Raw genomic sequence first — 19,426 nt, 5'->3', positions numbered from 1 at the left:
GAAGATTTACATTCACTTGGACATGAAAAGGACATCCAGTATCACTTGCTAGAGGGCAAGAAGTAAGTCCTCAGAGCTTGTTTCACATCACAGCTGGCAGGGTTCTGAACATTCAGTTAATTGTATAATATACACTATTTGATGATATGTATATAAATGTTAATATGCAAAACACTCTTATATATACTGATGTGATTAATACATACATACAAACACAAAATCATGCACAATATTCCAGTTTTCTCCAATTAAAGCTTTTACAAGTCACCAAAGCACTTTTTATTATTCTAAAACACTAAATATGACTTAGAAGAGGCTTATGAGTAACAAACAGCCCAGCTGATCTTCATTAAGTAACAGAGTGGTGGGTTTTCTTTACCACTCCTGCTGGGCTTTCATACAGCCAGGAGCTTCCCCACTGACCCTGAGCCTACTTCAAGCAATCAGTCCTGTCCTCTGGGCTGCAGGAACAGGAGAGGGAAAGGCAAGACAGAAGTAAATGACACCAACTCGATCACATGCTGTACTTGCACATCTTAAGACAATATTATACACTGTGAGACAATTACAGTAAAAGGCAAATGACTCTTCTGACATCTTGTGGATCCATTAAAGACAAGAAAAGGTAAGAAAAAAGATGCTTACCTGTTGTTCCTGCATTTTAGCAGCACCAAGTTCTGAGAGAGACATAGTGAGCTTCTCTTGCTGTTCTGACAGATATTTCTGATAGAGGCTTAGAAGTTCTTGGCACTCTCTATACTGTAGTTGAAGAGGTGAGATAGCAAATTAAGGGGAAAAAGCCAATAAATGGATTTAAACTGCATCCACGAGTGTTGTTTCTCAGATTCTCACAAACAAAACAGGGACAGAAATGCAGCCATACTTGGTAAGAATGTAGGTAAGTGTAATCTTCAGATGAACACAGTACATAAATCCCCCTCAAAATCATGAAACAATAATTCATAGAGTAGTAATGTTCATTCCATTTAATGAGAAAATTTTCTCAAATCTTTAAATCTCAATAAATAAATAAATACAAACATATGCAAAAGAATGAAGTTGGACCCCTACCTCCCACTGTATAGAAAACTAACTGAAAACTGGATCAACTGACCTAAATGTAATAGCTAAAACTATAAAGCAAATCTTTGTGACCTTGGATTAGGCAACGGTCCTCTAAAAGCACAGCTCCCAAAGACTAAATAAATAAACTGGACTTCAAATTTTAAAACTCTGTGCTTCAAAGGACACTATTGAGAAAAGAAAAGACAACCTCCAGAATGAGAAAAAATAATTGCAAGTCATATGTATGATAAAGGCCTGGATCTATACATATAAAGACCTTATATAACTCAACAATAAAAAAGCTATTAATCTAAAAAAATGAGCAAAGGTCTTGAATTTTCCAAAAGAAAATATACAGATAGCCAAGCAGCACAAGAAAAGATGCTTCACATCATTAGCCATTAGGGAAATGCAAATCAGAACCACAATGAGATGCCAATTTGCATTTATTAGGATGGCTATAGTCAAAAAGACTGACAATAACAAGCATTGGGATATGGAGAAATCAGAACCCTCCTACATAGCTGACAGGAATGTAAAATGTTGCTGCTTTGGAAAATAATTTAGCAGTGCCTCAAAAAGTCAGATACAGAGTTATCATATGACCCAACAACTGCAGTCCAATTGTCCAAGATAATTGAAACTATACATTCACATCAAAACTTGTACATGTGTACTCAGAGCAACATTATTCATAATAGTGCAAAAGTAAAAATAACCCAAATGTCTACCAAATGATGAATGGATAAACAAAATGTGGTACACCTATTCAGTGGAATATTATTCAGCCATAAAAAGGAACAAGGTATTGTTACATGCTACGATATAAATGAACCTTGAATACATTAAACACTAAAAAAGCCAGACACAAAAGTCTACATATTCTACATGCGGTGGTGTTGTTGAAAGCACACTGCGCTTATAATCAGGAAAAATAAAACAAGAAGGAATTATAGACAAAAAAAAAAGGAGGGGGGAGAATACTTGTCTAAGTATACTAGTTCACAAGTAAGAGTTACATTCATTCATATTCACTTTCTATCTTCTCCTATTTTCTGAAGTACCTATTATAATGAGAAAAGTTAAAGGAAAAAGAAAAAAAAAGCAAAAAATCCAGAATAGGAAAACCCACAGACACAAAGTACATTAGTGGTCGCTGTAAGATGGGGGAGGGAAATAGGGAGCAACTGCTAACGGGTATGAGTTTTGTGGAGGAGGTCGTGAACATGCTCTGGAATTGACAGTCGTCTTTGCACAGCTTTGGGAATATACTCAAAACCACTGCATCGTATACTTTGAAAGGGTCATTTTCACTGCATGTGAATTATGTCTCAATAAACCTGTTACCAAAAACTGCAGCATAGAAGTGATGACATTGCTCTGGTGAAAGTAATTACTGCCTAATTTACATAGAAAGTCTAACTATGTTAAACACAACAGGATTATAAGTAGATTTTTGCCCTATTGGTTTGGTTTTGCATAATGTCAGTTAAGTCAATGTTTCATTAATAAAAGCAGCATCAGGAAATTTCCTGCCCATGTACCTCCCTACATGTTTTATAGTCCATTATAAAGAACATAGCAACCTAACCTGGGGTGCCCTCCCACTGCTCCTCAAACTTGCAAAGTGCTCAAGACGAAGACACTAAATTGGAAAGGTCACCTAACTACACAGATCAGGAGTCTGGGAGACGTGAGAGAGTTCTGTTACTTCTCATCGTGGTATTTCTTCCCCAGGCCCATTTTTCTCTCATATCATTTCTGAAATCTCCCTCAACACTTAATTATGTATGCTGTTGGCATGAAAATTACTGTCCAATGAGATTATTCTGTATAAATACTTTTACAACAGGTCATCATGATTAAGGGTGGGAATAATATTTCTTAAATGTCAAAAATGGTGACTGGCTTCAGTGTTCTTAACATTTTCATAACCTAATCATTGCTTCTGGGCAGATTCCTGTTCTAATAACTTTTGCCAATCATGACTGCATAAATAACCAATTACTTCATTATTCTCATTATTAACCTTTAACAAAAAAGGAGCCAGAGATGGCTTACAGAAGAGGAGCTGGCTCGTAATGAAAGGGTAGGTTTCTACGCTTGAAGAATACATTAAATAGAAGAGCTTGTTTAATACTCTGTACCTTAAAAACAACAATGATAAAACAATGAACAGTGGTCTAAATAAGCTAATGTGTTTTTCAAAGTCAATCTATATCAGACCGGGTTAGTTTTACATTTCCACGCTTTTTCTCAGCAAGCTCCAAAAGACAAGAATGATTTGTGACGGTCCCAAGAGTCTCTGCCAGCTATGATGTACATAAAAAGAATTTCTTATTCTAGCTGTTACCATAGGCAGTAATGTTTATAGTGGGTGAACATATTAGCCTGGACACAGAATATGAATTTTATTCTTGAAAAAGCCAGCACAATTATACAGCCTAAGAGTTAAATGTCAGCATTTGAAGACAAATTATAGGCAAATTCATTAAACACATGCTATGTGGCAGAATATAAAAACAGGCCGTCCTATCTTTATCAATTTTTTATATCTGTATTGATTCACCAGATTTTGAAATGCCCTCCCCTTTCCTGTAAAATCCAAAATATATGTACATGCAAAACAGTAATTTTCCTTCCTTCCTAGCACAATGAGACTTCAAACCTCCATCTGGAGAGAGAGATTTATGTTAGGAAAATGTGGTTAAAATGCCTTCTTAATGGATTTAGGGGAGGGAGTACAGTGAGGAAGGAGACATATTTAACTCGGTCCTGGCCAACTGACAGAAAAGAACGCAACAGCTGTAGGAGGCTGAACCTCAGGGAAGGTGTGCACCAGCCATGCTGGGACCTTAGCACACGGCCGGCCTGCCCAAGCACCGTTCCAGAACTGGGAGAAACAGTGGCCATCACGACCCCATCAAAGGAAGCTTCAGAAGGTAACGTAAGTATAAATTAATATTAAGCACGATCATATCAAAACCTAAACATTAAATTAGTTATCCGAAATGGGCTGCTGGAAATGGTCATTTTCAAAGCTTAAAGCCTTAACTCCAAAATGCATTATATAGAAAAATAAAACTAAAGCTGGAAGCAGAATGAATAGGGAGAAGAAAGAAAACTGTGTGAGGGAAACATCAGGGGTGGGAGGAGAAGGATCAGGAGACAGGATATACTGTTGGTGAGCTACTCAAGCACTAAGTGATTGTCTTAAACTGGAAGGATTCCTCTGGTGGAGCAGAGACCACTCCCATCACCTCATCCCACCCTTGCCTCGGGTATCTGGGGTACTTAGATCTGGTAGTTCACTAAGTAAATCCTGATCTAATACAGGATGAAATGAAGAAAGGTCTCCACGAGAGAAGAAAAGGGGAGAATAATTAATTTTTTAAAGAACATGGTTTTTTTGGAACCAAGAAAACGGCTGATTCCCATTCTGGGGTAGGGAAGTACAATGTGACCTTGAAACTTGTTATTTTAAGGCAAGAAAGTGTTTAAAGGCAGAGAGATGAGGGCTTGTCAAAAGGAATAGGAGCAACTCTGCAGGGGACTCTCAGCCAAATTTGGGGCAATCTGCGCATCAAAAAGAATGACTCTAATTAATAGCAAATTAAATAAATAAAAATCCAGAGGTTCATAGTGATACTTCAAAAGAAGAGTGAAAGGAGAAAAAATTGAAGTCCTTTTTTATGGAAGAATGCTAATTATTTAGAAGGAATGGTCAAATTTTAAAAATGACCATTTAATAATCCCCAATGTAATAACTAATTCAGGCAAAGATCATTGATATTAAAACCAATAAAATATAAAAAAGCAAGATATTCATAAGGTGCCAAGACTACTTATTTTCAGCAAAGAAGAAAATATACCTTTAAATGGTAAAATCTGGTAGTCATCATCTAAACAAAGTAAATCAGGATTACTAAGAGTGCAAAAACAGAAATTAAGTACCTCCTAATGTCTGAAGTAGCCAACATCATCTAAGAAATATTCTTCCCAAGTACGTTTTACCTGAATCTAATCAAATCTGTAAATCTATTTCACAAGAATTAGAAGAAATAAAGGAACAAGTCAAATTATACCACAAGGAAACAATCTAACAAATTCACAATATAGGAAATTTTGCAAAGCACTTGATCTGACCTCTTCAAAAAGTCAAGGCATGAGGGAAAAGAGTGGGGAGCTCTATTCTAGATGAAGAGATCAAAGACACAGCCAAACGCAGCCCAGGAATCAGACTGGATCCTGGCTCGGGGGAAAAATTAGCTCTAAAAGACAATCTTGGGACAATTAGGGAAACTGGAATACAGACCTGATAACAGTTGATATTATTGCTTATTTTCTTAGGTATCATAATGTGGTTTATGAAGACAAATGTTCTTATTCTTATGAAATGAGTGTGAAGTATTTAGAGGTAACATATGACACCTGCCACTTTAAAGTGGTGGAAAAAATAAGCAAAATAAATGTTATGTTAAGTAAATAAATTTATTTACATAAATTTAGAATATAAATAAAACAAAAATGTACATAGATTTATATATAATTACATGAGGAGGCAAAGCAAATCACATAATGTCAACAACTGTGGACTCGAGGTAGCAGGTATATGATAGTTCACTGCACGACTCTGTCCACTTTTCTACATACTTAAAAACTGTCATAATAAAAAATCACAAAAAAACTTTTTTTGTTTGTGCTTTTTATCGTGTCCTTTGTGTTTCCTTCCCTCTACTGTTATTCAGTCTCTTTTTGTCTTCCTATTCCTACTGTAAGCTACCACGGTAAAAGCAGAGACCTAAGTATCAGGTCAGACTCCTAAGAGCTTTCTACAATACCACGTATCCATGGTCATTAAGTCCGGTGACAAACTGCTAGTATGATCTGATGACACACTAGCTGGAACCTGTCTTCTGAGCCAAGAATAGGCACATCCAGGAGAGCAAAAGGCCATCATATAAAAACAGCCTGCCACGGTGCCTTCCGGTCATTTAGCAGAGGCAGTAACGCAGAGTTAAGTAAAAGCGCGGACTTAGGTGTCATCCATCCTTGGCTGACATCTTAATTCTGGTACTTAGTAATGATGTAACTTGGACGAGAAACTTCTCCTCTGACACCCTCATCTGGGAATAATAGTATCTACCTCACTTCACAAGGAACTGTGAATGTGAATGAAGTAACAAATGGAAAGAATTCAGTACAGTGCAGAGCACAAGGCACACATTCAATAGATTTTTTACATCAAGGGGACAAGCGAGAACAGGTGCTGGAGAGGATGTGGAGGAAAGGGAAGCCTTATAAACTGTTGGTGGGAATGTAAATTGGTGCAGCCACTGGGAAAATAGTATGGAGGTTCCTCAAAAAATTAAAAATATAATCCAGCAACTCCACTTCCGGGTATATATCCAAAGGAAGCGAAGTCACTGTCTTGAAGAGCTATCTACACCCTCATGTTCACTGTAGCATTGTCTACAACAGCCAAGACACGGAAACAACCTAAATGTCTGTCAACAGATGGATTTTTTTAAACATTATATATATATATATATATATATATATATATATATATATATATATATATATATATATACATATACACACACACACACACACACACACATTTATGTATATACAATGCTATATTATTCAGTCTTAAAAAAGAAGGAAATCTTCCCATTTTCAGTAACATGGATGAAAATTTGAGGGCATTAAGCTAAGTGAAATAAATCAGACAGGGAAAGACAAATACTGCATGATCTCACTTTTATGTGGAATCTAAAAAAACTGAACTCACAGAAACAGAGTAGACTGGTGGTTGTCAATGGCTGCGGAGAGTAGGGGAACTGGGTGAGGGTGGTCAAAGTACACAAACACCCAGTTTTAAGATGAATAAGCTTTGGGGAATGTAATGTACAACATGGTGACTAGAGCTAACAACACTGTATTGCACAGTGGGAAGTTGCTAAGAAAGTATATCTTAAATGTTCTCAACACACACGCGCGCGCGCACTGTATGAGGTATTAGATATGTTAACTAACCTTATCATGGCAATCATTTCACAATATATACATATTTCAAATCATCACGTGTACACCTACACCATGTTATACTGCCAAATACATCTAAATAAAGCTAAGATAAAAAAGACATCATGGGCTTAGAGAAAAAGATTTAAACAAATAAGGATCATATGTTCCAGGAGAGACATTTAAAAAGTAGAATCGAGATTTTTTTTAAATGAGGGAAAGCGGTCACTTTGACCACATTAAGGAGAAGTTAGAAAAGGCTTCAGAGAAGATGTGACCTGGAAATGAATTCTGGAAGAGGAGTTTACAGATGCACAGGGTAGGAAGGGTGGGGAGTAGCCTTGGCTGAAAGGTCGTCAGGAGCAAAGGCGTGGAGAAGTGAAACCCATGAGCACATAAAGGAACTGCCAATAGGACAGCATGGATGGTCAACAGGTCTTGAGCAGAGAGGGTGAGTGGAGAGGCTGCAGAGACAAGCAGGGGCCAGATTTTGAATGTTACACTAAGTTGTCTGGATTTTATTTCTATGTAACCCATTGATGTCTTACAGTCAATTTGCATTTTATAAAGATACCCTTGGTAGGAATGTGAAGCATGGATTCAAGGGCTTAAAGATAGAATGAAAGCAAATGTCTAAACAGTCTAGATCAAGAGGTGAGAGGGGCCTGAACTGAAGTAATAGTGGTAAGAATTAGGGGGTGACTGGGTTGAAGAGGGAAATTTAAGACGACATCAACTTATGAATTGAGTGGCAAGATATATGACCTGTTGTATGATGCACAGTTTCAGTTACCAAGACAGGGAATGCAGAATGAAAGTTAGACACACTGAGTTGGAGATGCTTGGGGAACACCTAATTGAGATGGCCAATTGGGACACCTGGATCCCTGAGCCTGGAGTTCAGAGAAGAAGTCTAAGCAGAAATAGAGCTTTGGGAGTTAATCACTTCACATGCAGTGGATGAAGACCTGAGAGTGTGTAATGCTGTCCAGGGAAGTGTTTAGTTTTGTTCGTTTGTTCATTCTTTCATTCACTCAACAGATTAGCTCCACGTGGACAGGAATATTTGTTTTGTTTACTGCTGAATTCTTAAGCCTACATAATAGGTGTTCAACATATATTTATTGAAAAATATTTATTGAGTAGGTTAACACCCAAGACTATGCTGGATGCTAGACATACAATGATGAACGAGACCAACATTGCCTCCTGCAGGGAGCTTACCGTCCAGCAGGGAGGGCAGGTAATCGAACACGTACGTAAGGTAACAAATGATGAAAATACTGGCAAGAACATTAATGTAGTCCTCAGAACAGTCATGCTCTCCTAAGAGGCCCCAAATAACTGAGGAACCAGGGAAAGCCTCTTGGAAAAAGAAATGTTCAAACTGAGAGAAGGCCGGTGTGACAATGACATGTAAAGGGCAGGCAGAGAAGAGGAATCAATAAAAAGATGTAGTCAACTGTGCCCAGTGCTGCAGAGGCCACGCCAGCTGAAGACTGAGTTGAGGGGGCTGTGGTGACCTTTGCTGGAACACAGGTTTGACATTATTTAGCTGCTCACCATTCCCCCCACGGTTTTGATAGATGAAAGTTAAGCTATTTTCACATCAAAGAGAAGCTCATGCACTGAAAGAGCAGTTTTACTCAGGGCCACCCTGAGGTAAAAACAGCTCACTATGTGGCCCTCACTCCAGTGCAATCCATTAGTCACAAGACTCCCAGGGGGACATAAAACTCCAAGATTTTTTTTTACTATGGCAGGTACCCCCTTCACTCTGAACACCTACATACCATTTAATATATAAAGACAGCATACGCCGTGTATTCTACTTAAAATGTTTTGCATTTGCTCCCAGTCCTACAAAATTCCTAACTTATCCTTTCAAACGTAGCTTTTATGCCATCTCTTCCTCTTAACTTTGACCTCCAGGCAGAGTTAAGCACCCTTATTATAGTAAATAGCATATAGTTAACATTATTTGATCATATACTACTATCATCTGAAGTAGCCAGTGTGTTTCCAAAATCACAGAAGATTAATCTTGGTATCTCTCTACTATACAACAGACATTTTAAAAATGTTAGAGGGATGAATAACGGAATGAGAGAAAAAGGACTGCCTACTGAACTTCAAGTTAGCTTTGGGTTTGGAATTGAAACAAACCAAAGACAGGCTATGTGGTCTTTAGCCAAGACGACACCTAAAAATATCAATTCATTAAAAATTTTAAATTGCTCTAACCTCACAAGATTTTCCTCTCTTGAAGCAAATCTGGTTTCTGGCCATGTTATATTTCTTATCACACAATCATTTCCTTTTTTCCCCTTTTTTGAAAAAAAAAGTATGTATTTTCTGAGATAAACACTGAGGTCCAAATTATACATCTAGTTTGGCACTCAGTGACAATATATGCAGTTGAAAATGGATTGTTGGAAAAGAAAAACTGATACCAAGATGAATTGATTAGCAGAGCTAGACAAGAACTTCATATGAATATTTACACCCTCTTATTAAGTTGTGATCTCTGCTGGAGTACAACTCACTGATACAAGTCTGAAATTTTCCATTTAATTAAGAGAAATTTATGGCAAATGCAGTGCAAGGCCACAGTGTTTTCCAATTTTCTGATGATAGTAACCTGTTAGGGAGGGGAACAAATATCCAAGTCAAATGGGAAAACTCAATGCTCTGGACAGTTATAAACGCACAGAAGAGTCAAATGCTTGCCCACTTTCTTCTGGACCCTACTCATTCCGTCTGAACAACAGCAGCAAATACATGAGCCATGGCAAGATCTCTAACTAGAGTACTTCACTAGCTTTGTTAGAGTTTTCAAAGCATTATAGTTTCTATTTTATGTCTTGCAGAGTCACAGAACAAGATGGGGCAGAAAGACTCTGAACTGAGGTGCTTTACATTTGCTCAGCTCATTGGACCCTGAAGTTTTTCAGCAAACCAGCTACACAGTAGAGACCCAAAGTTCACCTCTCCAGCTTTAAAGGTAAGGACACTCATTTAAAAGCTCACATGCAGATATCCTAAAAAGCAGGCTATCAATGTTCCAAGTTGAGGATAACTTTGATTTCTTTATGTTAGTTTCCTTTCTACATAACACTCTAAGGACAGACATTTTGAAGCATTCATGGTAGATGTTAAAGACAAGGCTGCCAAAGCATTTCTAACGAAAGTCGTGCATTTTCGCTTGCTTCTAACTTGCTTAAAAATGTACCTTTTGTGTAAAGGTTCCCTGCTTCAACTAGATCCAAAGGAGAAGTATTTTCTCCATTTAGAAGGCTGCTTTAAATCAATACAGCCTTTTCTGAGTTACAGGAACTCGCCTAGAATTGTAGAAGAAAAGGCTGTTATCACACCCTTCCCCTTAACAGAAGTTACTTTAAAAGGCGAACTGCAGTAAATAACCATGATTAACTCTTGAAAATTTCAAATTTCAAAAAGGGTAAAGTCCTAACAATGCAGACCACTGACAGTGATCTGCACACTGAGCTCTCTAGATTCTGAAAGGCCAGTGAGCTATGTGTATAATGCTTTGTGAAGCAGAGCTAGGGCCTTCTAGCTCCAGCCACGAGGAGCAGGCTAAAAGCTTCTGTGAAAGAAGTCATCTCATTCTGCTCCCTGTCTTCAAGAAGAAGCTTTGTTCTTGCCATTAAATCAAAAGCCTTCATGACCTATCAGTATCAGCATATACGACGTCTCACTCCCTTCACATGCTTCTCCTTGTCTACTTGAAGTGTCTATGCTATGTAAGACCATCCATTTCTGAGTGGAAATGTAAAATGAGTGTAAGAGGCCCCTTAATCATTTCTCTTCCAGACTGAGTACTCCAGGGGCATTACGCTTTCGTCATAGACTTCATCTTGCAGCTCTTATCAGTTTTGTGCTGTCATCTCTCCCATCTTCAGTTCCCCATTACAGTTCTTTCATAAGAGCCAGATACTACCATCAGCCACTGAATAATTAAATGCTCATCACCAGGAATAGGTACCTGAATTATGGTATCTGAAGACGGCTCAGTATAACCTCTACTTGAGGGTGGGGCACTTCTAAGTGCTTTAAAGATACTATCATATTTAACTCTCATCAAAAGAAAAAAAATGAAGTACAATTATTAGTATAATTTATATTAATTATAATTACTGTAAAATTATTAGTCCTTTTACAAATATATTTACAGCAGAGAATGGTTAACAACTTATGGAAGGTTAGTTAATCTGCCAGTAAGCTGGGGTTTGGAGTCAAGTCCTAGAAAGTACTGTACACAGCAGTCACCCGTGAATCCGGTTAGACAGCAGACACCAATTCACTAGCTCTGAGTCAGGGCCTAAGAGTCTACGTTTCTAACAAGCTTCTGAGCGACACTGATTGCTGGTCCAGGGACCACACTTTGAGTGTGCACATCATCTCTGAAGCCTGCCCCTCCTCTGTATCAGCGGAAGCCCATCCTCCCCCTTTATGCTGAACTTTAATACATTATTGGATGCCTATGCTTCCTCCCTGTAATCCATCCTAACAACATGACACTGTTTCTTCTCCCTTTCAGTCGACTGTTTGTTTTGGAAAGAAGCATATGGCAAATAAAATGTGAGATGCGAAATAACCCATTTTCTTCTTCAGAAGAAAGGAGCACTCTACATTTTCAGAGCAGTATAACATTTCTGTTGTGGCTGATTACCGGAGGCCTAACAATTAGCCAGTATTACCTGTGGGGCTTGAAAATTTATATTGGGGAAGAGTCCACAGGAAAAAATAAACAACCAAATTTTCTCTCTTCTACTTTCAAGTAGATATCCATCCTCTACCTTGCCCAAGCACACTTTTTAAGCCTAAGTTTACAGTATAATTTCCAAATTCAGTTCAACGCTGCAGACCATTAGCTATGGCCTTGGGAAACCGCATTCTCACCAGAGTTGCATGCACTTTTTAATGTAGTGTGAAAATATGATCAATGTAATAATTCTAAGCAAAAAAATCAAACAGTTTCCATAAAAGTGTTCATAACTAGAGTGAAAAAGGAGAATTCTCATAGAATGGAATCACATCTAACATTTTAAGGTTAAATTGTAAAAAGTAGTAGGAATCTCATTTCTTCCCTCTTTGAAAATGACTAAGCTACTGCTCACAAATGTTAATTATTGCAAAGAGAAAAATTAAGTAACGTCTACGTGCAGGTTTATTATTTAAACTCAGCAAATGCTGCAAAGGCTGAAGGTAATAAAACAAATTATGAACAACTTCATTTCACTGGTTCCTTAAATATAAGTGAGCTTATGTGGCCTGTTTAGCAGAATTGGTATTTTAAAAACTGGTAAAGAACCAGATTATTTGCTTGACCATCCACTCAGTAAAAATTATAGATAAATAGCCCAAAATACACATGGAGAAAAGTTTTACAGCATCATTAAAATCAAGGAGTTAGGTTTTGCCTTACTATTTTTAACAAAATTGACCACTAAATAAATTAATTCAAGAGGCCACATTTAAAAGGACAATTCCTGAGACCTAGGTTTTTAATCTATATATGCTTAACAATAGAGAACCGAATCTACAATAAAATTCAAAAGTAATGAACAGATTGGCCAATGATTTCTATGCTCCTCTTAGACTGCTTTAAGCAATTCAACTAGAAGGCAGAAACTTTATATATATAGACTCTGTCTAGTGGTGATTTTTTGTTTTTTAAAAATCATTCTTAGCTAAATCAATTCACCCATTCTGCACTGGGAGGGAAAATATCTGATGGACTAAGGTAACACATTTAAATATAACAGGATATATACAGAAAATTGAATCAATGTTAGTAGAAAGAAAAAAAAAATTCAAGAAAAAAGTAAAATAAGTACAATGGGATTTCTGGTTCCAGACAAGATGGAACAAATATAATTTTCCCTATTCCTCTCACTAAGGACAGTTAAAAGCCCCAGACATCATCCACAAAACAAACATAGGAAGACTCTAAAAGATGGAGAGAAGGTGGCAAGTCTCAGCAAAAAAAAAAAACAAAACAAAAAAACAAAAAAAACCAAAAACAAACAAACAAAAAAAAACAGGAAGTATAAAGAACAATCAAATGGAAATTTAAGAACTGAAAAATACAATCACCAGAATAAAAAGCTTACTGAATGGGCCTAACAATAGAATGGAGAGGACACAGGAGAAAATTAAGTGAAGCTGAAGATGAAACAATACACATTATCCAATATGAACATCACAGAGAAAACAAACTGAAAAAGAAAATGAGCAGAGCCTCAGGAACCTATGGGACTATAATAGAAGATCTAGCACTCATGTCACTGGAGTCCCAGAAAGAGAGCAAAAAGAAGGTGGAATTGGAAAAATGTATGAAGAACTAGCACCTGAAAATTCCCCAAAGTGGGCAAGAAACATAAACCTATAGTCAAGAAGCTGAGTGAAACCCAAACAGGATAAATGTAAAGAAATCCATGCCAAGATACCTTATAAATCAAACTTCTGAAAATTAAAGATGAAGAAAAATCTTAAAAGCAACAGAGAAGTAATACCTTATTTAAAGAAGGAAAAAGCTGAATGACAATGGATTTTCATCACAATACAGGAAGGTCGGAAGGAAACGGCACATTGTTCAAGTGCTGAAAGAAAAGAACTATCAACTCTAGAATTCTAATATCCAGCAAAAATATCCTTCAGAAATGCAGGAGAAATCAATAAATTCTCAGGTGAAGGACAACTAAGAGTTTTCTATCTGTTCTAAAAGAATGGCTAAAGATTCTCTAAATAGGAAGGAAATGATAAAGGAAGGAAGAAGGAACAGAAAGAATACAAATATGGATGAGCAGACTTTACTTCCCCTCTTAAATTTTCTAAATTATGTTTGGCAGTTGAAACATACAAATTATAACAATGTCTGATGTGGATTTAAAAAGATTTAAAATGGAATGGAAATACCTTTAGCAAATGCATCTGGAAGCAAAAAATTTATGCATTTTTAAGCACATCCTATTTCACTGAAAAAAGCAATGGCCAGCATGACCTTGTTAAATATCCCCAACTTCCGTTTCAACGTATCGTTCCCGCAGGTCTTGTCATTCAATAAATGTTAGTGAATGAGTAAGTGAATGAATGAATGTTTTCTAAGACAAACTTCTCCATCTGTGCTCCTGACTTCACCCTCTTATTTACCATTCAGATAATGTCCTATGAATTATTCTATCTTTCCCATGATCTCAGCCTTCAACTAAGTGTATCCTAAGAAACATTCTCCTCAAATAATACCTTGTTCTTGAGCAGCCAACATCTCTCCCTCCTCTCCATTGTTACCAAAACTCTATAAAATTAATCTATATTCATTATCTCTATTTCTCATGTCCAATTTAATTTTTGACCCAAAATAATGTTTTCCTGTCCTGTCACTTTATTTACACTGTATTCTTGACAAATATCCTCTAATCTATTAATTGTTAAATTTAACAACCTGATTTTATCCTCCTTGCTGGACACTTTCTCCCTCTTCAAAGGATCTCCTTTTCTGGTTTCTGAGTTACTGGTCCATCCTGCTTTTTTCTTACTTATTGCTCCTTTGTTGTATGTTGAATCATGTTGAACTGTTGCTGAGTTATGTCATTTTATTATAAAGCACTAATACATATCAGTTTCATTTGAAAGAAACATGAAATTTACTTTACTAGAGAAAAATACTGCATGATCAGTTCCTGACTTGATTACCCTTTGAAGTGAATCCAAAATGACATATGCTGTAATACAAATGAATTAGGTTAAGATGCCTATATACAACAAAAGAAGTCACATTGAATAAAACTAAGGACTACGTTATCCATCAAAATAAAACTTCTCCTTTGTCTCCAACTGGCATCAATTAGATTACAGTAGTATTCAGTTTTCCAATCCCCAGATGAATTGTTTTCTAGTTTCATCTATACCACTTGTGCAACAATTGTTTTAAAATGACTTGAAAGCAATGAAAAATGCTAAAAAACTTCTCACCCTGGTAAAATCACTAATATGACCTATTTGTACTAATGGAACAAAGATTCCATGCACTACATTACTTCATTGAATTTAAGATTTTCAATGATCAAGCAGGTTGTATGTATCTACCCCTCAGTTCAGGTCATGACTCTGAATATGGAGACCACATAGAAATGACAGACTGTTTTAAGATATGGTGATCACCATATGGGTATCGACAGGTATTAATGCTGAGCAAGCCAAGAAAATGCCTAAGGAAGACTTAATAACAAAAGTTGTATACTTAAATAAATGCTATGAACAAAATGTGCCTTTACTCAAGGCAAATCTATTACTTTACAGTAGAGATGTGTTCAGAGATGGATTACAGTGACCTTCACACAAGTATTAGGTACCAATTATCTGACACTCCCTTTGAATAGACAAGTCTCAAACAAACAAGGTAGGCACTGTGCACATTTTTTCCCTGGCCCATTCCTTCATTTCAAAAACAGGTTTTATTTATAGATGCCAATGGGCCATGATGCCTGTAACCAGTGAGCACTCTACATAATGCTATACCAAATTCTAATAGGGCTCAGGGAAGTAAATTTGCTTTGGCATCATTTCTAGGGATGCCTTCGGGAATAAAATCTGGGAATGTTCTATGTTTCTAGGAAATGGTAGAGGATTTTTTGAATTTATGTATCTTTCAATCCAATTGCCAGCAAAATCTCCCTTTTAATAAGTAGTAAGTGTCATGATAATGTAGCTAAAAACATTCACTCCCCAGAATAACCCAGGATAACCTCTCAGCTGTATGTTTCACTATCACACACAAGAGATCAACTAAAAATGAAATGCTAGCTCCACTGGGTGGCACACAGCTAAGCCACAGGCAGGGTTACTCCTACAACTAAAAATCATTCTGCCTTTTGTTTCCTCATTAAAATATATATATTTAGATTAAAAAATTAAAACAAATAAAAGTAACACTGCACAATTTAGCTGTCATTTTCTACCAAATTGCTTATAACTGTAACCATAAAATGATAATAATCTACCATATGTGCAGCTGCAAAACTGAGAACAGCACTGGTCAGTGCCGCTGTGAAATGTGAACCTACTACTCCCCCTGGTGCCTGTGCAGCTGAATTGCAATAAAATAAAAAGTCATTTCTCCAGGAGAGTGAAATTTTATACACTGTCAGTTTTGAAAACACAGATTTGTTTCAGTGCATTTGATGTATTTGAAAATAATCTGAGCACAACGGGAGTCTCACCCATGAGAAACATTCAGTGCATGCAGAAAATGACACTCAGCTGACCCAAACCCAGTAGGAACACACAAAAGCACATCTACATGCCTCACACCTCAAATATCTACCAGCTAAGGTGGTTCACCCTGTGTTGCACGCCACACCCACCTACATCTGGTGTGAAAACTTTCCATCCAATCTCAGTAACTCGTCTACCACAAACAACTCACAAGCTGCAACCCTTTCAATGTCCATCACCAGCATATTTCAGGTATTTCCAAGGTAAAGTATCATATTTATTGTAGTATTTATGCATTTAATTATTTAATATGTGTAAAACTACACTATCATTTTTATTAGATTCTTTTTGAAAACATGCTTCACTGATGAGATTTTTGAATGTTGTGCCACTAAACCCGTTTTTCCCGTAAGTGAAGTGGGCTTTTGGGGACATGATTTTGCATACTGTGAGTTTTATGAACACATATGTCTCCTTATAGCAGAACTAACTGTACAATAAATAGTAAAAATGTCTGCCTTTACTGTATTTGTGTATATGACAATAGTATTAATAAATTACCTAAATTTTGTAAGCTTAAAAAAATGTGTTTTATGTGTTCATTTTCTGTCTCCTTTTAGAAAGGCTCTCTCCTCAGTTATGGACGTTTATAAGAATTAAAGAGGGAAAATATATATACATAATACAAAATTATATACATGTATATACACACACTACCACTTTTCCCATTCAAGCTGTCAATCGTATCAAATGATTTGTGCCTCTGCTGTGATTTAACAACCAAATACTTTCCAGAAGAAGTCCGAGGTGAGAACAGGTCCAACTGACTCAAAAAACAGTCAGCATTACTACCTGTTTTATGTTCATATGTCACTCAAAACCTGAATTAGCCAAAAAGCTGCATAAGAAAAATGAGCAATCCATGAAGGAGAGAGACTGGGGTTCAAGGGAACACGAGTCCACAGAGCTGTTCTCGCCAATCAATGATAAATGCAGTTTCTTAAAGGTTTTCCATTTTTCTGAAAAATACCAGTATTGCATTCAGATACAAGGGAAGTCAGTAAAACCTCCAGGAATTTATAGTTCTTCACTTAGTTACTATTCTGGCTTATACCTAATGCTTCACAATGACAGCAAGCTTTGTCAACTGCATACCTTCCTGATCAGGGCATACTTTAACATTAGCAGTTTGTCTACACTGGGTTTAACCTTCCGCATTATCAACCTGCTATAAATAAAGAAAAACTTACTGTCTAGTAGGAAAGTCTAAGTGTAGGCCATCAACAACAGCACTGGTATCACCTGGGAGCTTCTAAGAAATGCAAAATCCTAGGGCCCTCCCCGGACACGGGTCAGTCTGCATTTTCTCCAGCTGTGCAGGGGACTGCTGGAGCCTGAGAAGCACTGGGCTAAACTGCTAAGACGAAGTCCCAGGCTTCATCTCTGCCTATTTTGCACTTCTGTAGAGTTAAGAAAAGCCACCAAAGTATAGTTCTTTTACAGTGAATTAACTGGAATGCTTATTTACAAAAAAATGTGCTGCCACTTTGTTCCTCTGTCTAACCTCGTTAGAACACAGTCCGCATGGATCACAATGGATAAGAATGGATAGAAAAGCCATGAAAGATGTCTGGGATAAAAGTGATTAAATATGACTAAATATTAATTCCTAAAAAGGCAGGGTTTCAAATTTAAGTATATACAAAATATAAAACATGCTTTTTCACTTATACAAGCAAAACAGCAGACAAATGGGTAATAAAAACCCTAGCAACTCATGCTTATGTAGTATCTAGGACATATTTCATTAATTGGACAATAAACAAACATAAATAAAATAAACGTATTTATTAACTAGATAAACATTCTAAAAAACTACAAAGAGTTAATGCTTCTTCCCCAATTGTATATAAAAGCACTAAACCAAGTGTCCTGGTTACAATGAATTAAAACCTACAGAAGAAAAGGTTTAGTAATGGTCCCTTTATAAGATTTGGTGTGATAGGACCATTTATCACAGATTCTTACTGAAAACCGGCGTAAAGTTCACTAATACATACACATTGCCATATAATTTTAAGTGCCAAGTTCCCAGCAATTCTCTGGTAAAATGTCCCCTGTTCTCAGACGTTATCTTCCCTGACCTCCAAAAAGGCACACACAGAGTATACACTTGACACAGCCTAGCCTGGCTGCTTCAGTAGGACGAGGAGCTGCAAGGTGCTGAGGGATACAGCCTTCTCTCTCCCTATTTTGTGCGTGTGTATATGTTTTTTTTTAAAATCAAATATATTTGATATATTACACTGTGTAAGTGTAAGGTGTACAAAAACATGCTAATTTGATACATTTATATATTGCAATATGATTGCACTGTAGCGAGTTAGTGCCTCTATCATGTCACATAATTATCATATCTTTTTTGTGATGGGAATAATTAAGATCTATTCTCTCGGCAAGTTTGATAATTATAATACAATATTGTTGTCTATATTCACCATACCGTGCATTAGAGCTCCAGCACTTATTAATCTCCTAGTCGCAAGTTTTCTTCTCTCCTTGATCTGTTCTTTACAAGTTCATAACAAAACCAAACCAAAACCAAAATCCCAACTAACCAACTATGTGGCTGCAGATAACATAGGCATCAGATGGTCATATGCTATCAGGGATGGCAAAGATGGCATTATCTGGGCAGCTGTTCACAAGTGGGGAGATGCTCTTTTCCTTAAGATATAAACTGAAAGGCTTACACCAAAGGAACTCCAAATCTGCTTCAGGTCTGGGGGAGTGGAGAAAGGGAAAAGGGAATAGGAAAACAGAATAAAGAAAAACGCAGTGAGGAAGAAAGTATGTATGCTCAGGCAAACAGAATGACCAATAAATGTTAAAAACAAACAAAAGTGCACAAGTAAAACAAAAAAATAAATAAATTTCTTCCTAATTCACTGGTAGAACGACAATGTTTTGCTTTCCTCAGAAAGATAAGGCTACAAATTCCTGAACTGAAATGCTGGAATTCTGGATATAAGTAGTGTTAAAGATCAGAATCGGCAAGAGAGGAAAAACAAAATAAACAACTGTGCTGGGT

At 36.8% G+C, this 19,426-nt stretch overlaps 1 protein-coding gene across 2 annotated transcripts in view; it reads right to left on the bottom strand.

Moving 5' to 3' along the window:
* KIAA1328 (KIAA1328 ortholog) overlaps nucleotides 1-19,426 on the bottom strand; it is a 161,884-nt gene that overhangs the window by 88,057 nt on the left and 54,401 nt on the right. For both annotated transcript variants that reach the window (XM_074352265.1, XM_074352266.1), the window contains one exon: nucleotides 646-773. In XM_074352265.1, the coding sequence (XP_074208366.1) occupies nucleotides 646-773 (128 nt within the window). The remainder of the gene's footprint in view (nucleotides 1-645; nucleotides 774-19,426) is intronic.

This window comes from Camelus bactrianus, chromosome 24 (assembly GCF_048773025.1).
Source record: "Camelus bactrianus isolate YW-2024 breed Bactrian camel chromosome 24, ASM4877302v1, whole genome shotgun sequence".
Lineage (NCBI taxonomy): Eukaryota > Metazoa > Chordata > Mammalia > Artiodactyla > Camelidae > Camelus > Camelus bactrianus.
The sequence above is the reverse complement of the archived record's forward strand: the minus strand, read 5'-3'. Positions and strand labels throughout refer to the sequence as shown.